The sequence below is a fragment of the Cupressus sempervirens genome, chromosome 3 (assembly GCF_028749045.1).
Source record: "Cupressus sempervirens isolate cs-2001-9-10 chromosome 3, ASM2874904v1, whole genome shotgun sequence".
Lineage (NCBI taxonomy): Eukaryota > Viridiplantae > Streptophyta > Pinopsida > Cupressales > Cupressaceae > Cupressus > Cupressus sempervirens.
Window position 1 is genome coordinate 790,660,417 of NC_143120.1, and position 7,464 is coordinate 790,667,880.

Here is a 7,464-nt window from a genome sequence, read left to right on the forward strand (position 1 = left end):
AATATGCAGATTTGATTACATGGCCAAAACGGGTTAACAAATTTTAAACGATGCGTTCAAGATTAATAAATCCCTTGGAAATGTCGTTTCTGGAGCTTTCGAAATGCCAGATCATGTTCAATTTTTCAAACTACAAAGTTCATTGATTTCGTGTATAGGAAGATTGGTTCTCTCGGCACTTATTATAATATAGCATTTGTCCTTTCGCAACATATAAGTTGCCCAGCTTTGGACCCTAACGTTTGTTGGCACGTTCACATCATCTTCCTCTTTAATAATGTGTTTTGATGACAACATAGGTCCGTCACAAGACAATTCCTCCGTTTAGAAATGATATTTTTATTAGAGGAAAAAAGCCTGTGCAGTTTGTATGCTCCGTCTATTTTTCTATGCTTTCTTGCTTGCTAAGGTATCATTAAGCTTAAAATAGTATAGCAAGATTTAAAAAAACGTAGAAAAATCAAAGGCGGCCGTAGCTTTTGTCTCTGCCGTTGATTGTAATGAACATTAGGTATCATCTTTAATGGAGCGATGTGTAGTAGCTTTGAAAGGCAATTTGACCCCACAGCTATCTAATCTATATTTGCAGGATAAAGCAATCCATTACCAAAGAATGAAAAAAATATAGAATGACAACCAATGTGAACAACATTGTAGAGTCTTTTGAGTATTTAATTGGCTTTGTAAACTTTGAATTTTCGCTAAATAAATCTCATTGCTGCTGGCACGAGTCTTGGGCTCGCCTAGCTATGCCAGCAGAATTTTACAACACAAAATGCTTTTCATTTGAATCAGACCTTTGCAGGCGAAATCACATTATAAATACAACACTCCCCTCAGCCTACCTAGCGCTCTTTTGCTGGAGCATATCAAAATACTTCAATAAACCATCTTCAACTTTTTGTTGCAGAATTTTCAACTAGTTGTCTCCAATCTCTGCACAGCTTGGGCATTTCATACCCCAAAATATGGCAACCTGGGGAAAAAACTGATCCAAATAGCAATCTAATAAACACCACACAAAAAATTCCCACTAGCCCCTAGTTTTCTACTCATTAGATGTGTTCAAGAGTGACTTACCAGGGAACCATTCTCTTGCAGGTCCTTTCCTCTATAATACACTTGGCTCACAATAGAACAATCCCTCTGGTATATCAATGTGGTGACTTCGGTGAGTGACCATAATCTATATCAATTTTATCAAGGCTAAAAAAGTGGTTTGACATCTGTAGGTGCCATCAAGGGGAGCACCACAGGCAAAAAAAACCTGTCTATATGCTAATTGCGTTATGGAACCCGATTTTAAAACACTCGAGCTTCCAATGCTATTCTTTTTTATTCCTCCCATCTCCTCCTGTCCCTTCTGGTTCACTTTTTCCCATTTGCTCTTTCTTATTCCTTCCATCTCCTGTTCCTTCTGGTTCACCTTTTCCCATGTCCACTACATTGGCCAGGGCAGTGCAGTTTTCTGTGGCAACAGATGATTCCACACTAGCATGCTTCGTCGCATTTGATGCTGGTACCTGAGTACCATTTGCAGATTTGAGTTCACCATGCACACCATCTTTTACTTCTCCATCAGATCTATTCAGTTCCCCAGATCCTTTTTCAGATCTAGTCAGCTGTTCCCCAGATCCCTTCTTCTGAACAGCGTCATATCTGCCTAATATCTACAGAGATTGCAAATGTTCCTAATTAAATATGGTAAATTTAAACAATAAAATGGAAAAAAATCAGACAAATACATTGAATTTGTGGCATTACCTGTAGGTGCTCTTGCTGATAAGGCGCCCTCTTCTTCTCTTGCATTGTCTTTTGCCTACTTTCATAAAACATAAAATCATCTAGTATAGATGTCTTTGAGGAGAAGTTCTTGAAAATATTTAGCATCTCAATACCCTGCGAGAATCTTATCTGCAGAAAGAAATGTGCCAAAAGTTATTTCTATATAAAAAGGTGTAACCGGAAACCCTAGGACAAACGTTACTCAGACGAAATTTACCTCTTGTGTGTCCCTGCTGTTGGTCACAGGCTTATTGTCATTGTTTTCAAGAATGATATGACGGAACTGAGAATTGGAAATATCTTTAATGATGTGCCATTTGACTGGGAAGTAGCCATTCCACTTGTCTTGTTGCCAAAAGGGCATGCTTTTGTTAAAATCCACAGGGCCAGTCATTTCAGCCACACCACAGAACTGGCCACTTGCATTAACCTGAGATCATATTTATCAACAAATGTTTTTAGCTCCTTTAATTCATGCACATTTAAAAGTAGTTTGCAGCTGCCTCAGTTAAATGACCACAACGTTCTCAAGAAAATGAACATAATAATGAGAACAAAAGATAATGGAGACTTACTGAAAAAAACAGAAACACTGGACAGCTTCCAGGCTTTCCTCCAGACCTCTCTTTGGCAGTTTGGTATGCCCCATCTAGTCTCTTGTTCCCATTTGGAGTGCTTGCCCATACACTGTATTTGATGCTCTTATGGACATCATCTTCACTGTAAGATTTTATTACAAAGAATAATGCATTTTCATATTTAGTGGGAAAATCTGCCAGGTTGTATTGGTCCCTCCCAGCGACTGGACTATAAACATCATTTCCAGGTAACTCTTGGTCACTTGGATCTACTGCAGTAACCCATGGATTTCTTGTTTTATTGATGCGAGGACCACGGTTCTGTTCGTTAAGTGCATCCAAGTTACCACTAGGAACTTTTCCCCTAAGTTTTAGTCTGTCACCACCACCAATCCATTCGTGACCATTGGCTTTAACATCTGCAACATGGCTGGTATACAACACAGGAGGCTTTCCTTGGTTACCCGCAACTTTCCCTATCTGAACAAATCCTTTTGGAACAGCTACAGCCGGAACAGTTGAACCGTGCTGTGGAATCTGCAAATAAAGTACACATATCAGACACGAAAATAATAAAAACATCTGAGTACCACTTCGGAATCATGCTGTGCATATCTAAAAATAAAGCACGTGCATCAGTCATGAAAATAAAAATATCACGCGCTAGACAATATCATCTTGGGAAACCATGCACACCTTCGCCAGGGATCTAAAACTCTGAGGGACTGTGGAATGGGACGCATTTTGCCCTCCAGGGGCAGATGAGGGTTGTAGTACCTCAGATGAATGTATTGGCCCTTTCGAATCCAAAGCAGCTGCTGGTTTCCTGGCTGATGCTGTCACCTTTGAATAAGGCACCGTTGCAACAGAGCTGTTTGTTCTTGGGACACCAGCGGCAGAGTTTCCATTCATGCCATTTCCATTTGCTGCAACTACCAAGCCTGAGTCCCAAGAAAATGGTGGGGCTACTTCTGATCCATATGCTGCTACAGGAGGCTGAAAGTAGGGTGGAGGGGTAAAAGATGGTTGATAGATATGACCAGTGTAATAAGGCTGATGAGCTAGAAATTGGCCATCCATGCCATAGACAGCGCCCGGAATGTAGGGATTATAGGGATTATATGCTGGCTGCGTGTAACCATAGCCGGGCACATAGTACAGTAAAGATCCATTTTCCGGATGAATTCCCTGCCAGAAATGGATGCCAATCAGACACCATCGCATCTCAAGCAAGAAGACTCTTGCTTAATGTCATAAAAGTTCACATGTTTTCATAAAGAATTGTAAAATTGAACACTTGACTTCTACAAAGCCTACCGCATAAGGATACTCCACGCCATCCATACCAACAATCCCACCATGTTCATCCCAATCATTGCCCACAACTTCGTAGCCTGTTTACAGAAGAGGTGCTAAGGAATACAATTATGCAACATCACGCTTGTACTAAAATCAGCAGATATAAAAGATGAGTTTACCTGGATAAACAACCCCATAGTAATTATTTGAAGGTGGGTAGTACAGCCCCTGTTCAACCATACCTTCTTGCTCAACCTCACTGCCCTTGGTACTAGCTGAATCTCCCAACGACGTGACAGAGGAGGTTGCCTCAGACGGACTCACATCTGATGCAGGTGCCTGGTTTCAAAATAGCAACCAAAATACTTTTAAAAATATATGCAGCATTGATGTGTCAGATTTCGCCCAATCGCACTAATTATATGATCACAAAAAAGAAGACACGGATCATCACTTCAATCTAAACACAACAAAGAGATCACCCAAAAACACCAGTCCAGGCAACATTTAAACTAAATCAAATAACTTAAAGAACGTTTAGAGTTGTTATGGCTCACAAGTCAGATACTAGCCCACGCTTGATATGATTTTAAATCACACCTGTCCAGGCAACATTTAAACTAAATCAAATAACTTAAAGAACGTTTAGAGCTGTTATGGCTCACAAGTCAGATACTAGCCCACGCTCGATACGATTTTAAATCACACCAGTCCAGGCAACATTTAAACTAAATCAATTAACTTAAAGAACGTTTAGAGCTGTTATGCTCACAAGTCAGATACTAGAACACGCTTGATATGATTTAAAATTCAAGGCACCCTTATCTACGGGTGGCTAGAGGGCTAGTAATATCAGCTTAAAAATTCACGATTGGAAAGTGCTGCGTCATGGCAAGAGGAATTCACTACATTCTAACAAATTATGAAAAATCAATAGCCTTGCAAGTGCAGAGCGGGAGAATTCACACTAGATCCCAACCCCACTGAAGTAAACAGCTTAACCATATTACAGAAACCAAGCAACCAAGATTCCAAAAGCAGCGTTTCTTATTAGAACAAGTTCATCTTCCACGACTCCAAAGGGATTTAAATTGTCATAAATCACTACATAATGTGCCACAATAAATCGCAAATAAATTCAGAAAAGCCAGAGAGAACCAAACCTCTATAAACAATTTTTTAAAAGACCAAAAAAATACTTTATAATTCCAATTCTATTATAACAAATGCCAGAGGCGAGATCAGTGAAAGTCACTAACATGGCTAAATTGGAAGTAGCACCAAAGAACTGACAGCCTACAAAAATGATTAAGCCACCTCAAAAAAAAGGAGAAATATATTATGCAAACCACACACCAATACAAAACTTAACAAAAAAAAAAATCAATTATTCTAGAGCACCGCAAGCAAATATACACTATTAATTCAGGTCTGAAAAGGCACATCTTACAAGCACTATCGATTTTTCATAAACGGGAGTCACTATAAAACCTTACTTGTTTTCCATTCGCTGATTTCATTTCTACTGCCTTTGGAGCCGTCCCAGGATCGATTTTTAAATCCTGCATCATTTCTCCAACCTCTGAACACGAGTGTCAAGGGAAACCCTCCTTCACAAGCAAAAATCATGTGACAGAAAATAAAAGACGCAACAACATAAACAAAATAAAAACTCTTCAATGAGCTACCAAACGACGCCTCGAAGACACTACAGCCTCAAAAACACTCAAACCCTAATTTAATCAACCCAACGGGTCTGCATAAAACTAAAATCGTTTGAAATCTTAAGTCCCAATTCAAATAATGAACTAAACATTGCAGACCGGAGTTCAAAACCTACTCACATAAAACAACAATCTTAGCTTGAAACACCCAAATGAACACCAAAAATCTGAATAAAACGTTCAAAAATACCATTCAAAAAATAGGAATCCCTAACGGCAGCGAGTGGAAATGACTGTACGCAATATAAATAGACGGCCACGCCCATACTCAAGCCACAACAGTGCTGAAACTCTGTTCAAAACATTAGTCCATAATAACAGAGTCCAGGCCCTGTCTATATACCTTAAACATTACTCGGCAGGGTTCCAAATCCCACATAAAACTATCAGTGCCAAACCCTTACTTTAAACATACAAAATGCAACAAGAACAAGGATACGTTTCTCTGGCTGAGTTTCCTCCGGAGCCGCACGATCAGACGCCATGGATTTGCACCACAAATCCCCGCAGTAAAATCCCTGATTTACGTCCTCCAGCTCTTAAAAAATCAAATAAACCTCACAAAAAGGACAAAACCGTCTCCTGCAATTCCTTCGAAAGCAAAGCCCTCAATCAAACCTGCGGAAACCTTTCCGCAAGAACAATAAGTTCCACAACCGCCGGACTTACTCAAGACCAACTTTCCAAAGCTCAAGACTTCAAATTCATACAAGAAACCAGCAAAAGAAGCCACAGTGGGCCTTCAAGCCCTAGTAAAACAACCAAAAGGCGGTATCTCGAAGCACTGCCCTTGGAACTGTACAGAACGTCAGAAAACCGCCAAACGGAGACCAAAGCCGAGAGGAAAATCCAAGCTCTAAAGCTACGATCTTCACAGGCGCACAGCAACACCAGATCCGTTAGTCTTGAACACCGCTTCGAGTTCTCTCGAAGCTCTGTGGCAAGCTTGCTTAGCCGATACGAAACCGCTTCCAAGAGCCACAAAACCGCCAAAAGAAAACCGCCGTTATAGAATCAATACTAGCGAAGAGAAAGAAGAATGAAAACACTTCAATGGGGTTTTGATTTATGGGGTGTTGGCTTTAAAGAAATTGGGAGAAAGAGGAAGAAGGGGACGCTCCTTCTTTCCAGAATAAAGTGGGCCCGTCTTGATCCGACGGTCAAGATTTGAGAGAATTTAGATGGACTCGTTGTGGGCCGTCGGATCCCGTAGTTTCGAGGAAAAGTAAAGATAAAGATGTCGAAACGGAGAGGAAAAATAAAGAAATAAAATTAAAAAAACAAACGTGAGGAAATGTTAGGAATTCTTTGGAGCAACCTATGGAGGTAAATGCAGCCATGTGTTTAGTTTGCATCAACTATCATCCTCTCCTATCTCGCCGAATCGATGGTCCTCGTGCTGCCACGTGGCCTCTTCTTTTGTGGAGGATTTTGTGTGGACTCTTTAAATCTTGCAAATCTCCATGGGAACGACGACTTCTCCACAACCCAACTTCATTGGTTTTTTTTTTTTTTAAATGAGAATTTGGTTTAGATGAAATAAAAAATATAAGAGAGAGTTTCCCAAGCTATTTATTTTAACGTTTACAAAATATTCTTGGGTGGATGATTTTTTGTTTGTTTTTTATTTGTATAATTCCAAGTTAATAGCAATCACAAAGGATGGGCACTTCTTAAGTTCTTAGATAATGCATTGTATTTTGACATTTCTTTTTGGTTGTCTTCATATATAATTCAATCGTTTCGAGCTAAGTAAGTTAATTGTTTGTAGTTATTGTTTGTGTTTTGGGAGTAAAGATTATTTTATGGGATTGGTTATGCCTACAAGTCATATAGATAAAAAATGGTACACTTTCTTCAATATTAGGTCAAATTATGTCAAATTTCTATTAAGTTAGGGTTGAGATCTTTCGTTTTAATTGTTAAAAAGTTTATTTTATTAGTAGTAATTTGGATAAGCTTGTGGTATTGTTAGTTTTTCTAAAATAGTAAAATAATTATATGTTATTGTAATTTGAGCTATTATAATATTTTTTTCTATAGATAAGTGTTATCAAAGAATACAACTCCCATCACAT

General features: G+C 39.1%; 1 protein-coding gene across 2 annotated transcripts; it reads right to left on the reverse strand.

Moving 5' to 3' along the window:
* Positions 1 to 642: 642 nt before the first annotated feature.
* LOC149569167 (YTH domain-containing protein ECT2-like) lies at positions 643 to 6,441 on the reverse strand. Of its 2 annotated transcripts, XM_089821929.1 has the most exons (10): positions 5,826 to 6,441; positions 5,159 to 5,244; positions 4,220 to 4,262; positions 3,842 to 4,001; positions 3,681 to 3,757; positions 3,060 to 3,551; positions 2,361 to 2,900; positions 2,003 to 2,215; positions 1,765 to 1,914; positions 643 to 1,670 (listed from the first exon to the last, which is right to left on the reverse strand). In XM_089821929.1, exons 4-10 carry the CDS (start codon positions 3,900 to 3,902, stop codon positions 1,326 to 1,328), a joined length of 1,878 nt encoding a protein of 625 aa, XP_089678055.1. In that variant the 5' UTR covers positions 3,903 to 4,001; positions 4,220 to 4,262; positions 5,159 to 5,244; positions 5,826 to 6,441; the 3' UTR covers positions 643 to 1,325. The 2 variants fall into 2 exon arrangements, with proteins under 2 accessions (XP_089678055.1, XP_089678054.1); XM_089821928.1 differs by lacking the exon at positions 4,220 to 4,262.
* Between the last annotated feature and the right edge of the window lie 1,023 nt (positions 6,442 to 7,464).

What these genes read in the sequence shown, in the direction of transcription:
- LOC149569167 (XM_089821928.1), bottom strand. Translation starts at nt 5,871, where the DNA reads ATGGCGTCTGATCGTGCGGCTCCGGAGGAAACTCAGCCAGAGAAAC. An exon ending in GCGTGGAGTATCCTTATGCG is followed by an intron (nt 3,552 to 3,680) that starts GTAGGCTTTGTA and finishes CATTTCTGGCAG; the next exon opens with GGAATTCATCCGGAAAATGG. An exon ending in ACAGCAGGGACACACAAGAG is followed by an intron (nt 1,915 to 2,002) that starts GTAAATTTCGTC and finishes TTCTTTCTGCAG; the next exon opens with ATAAGATTCTCGCAGGGTAT.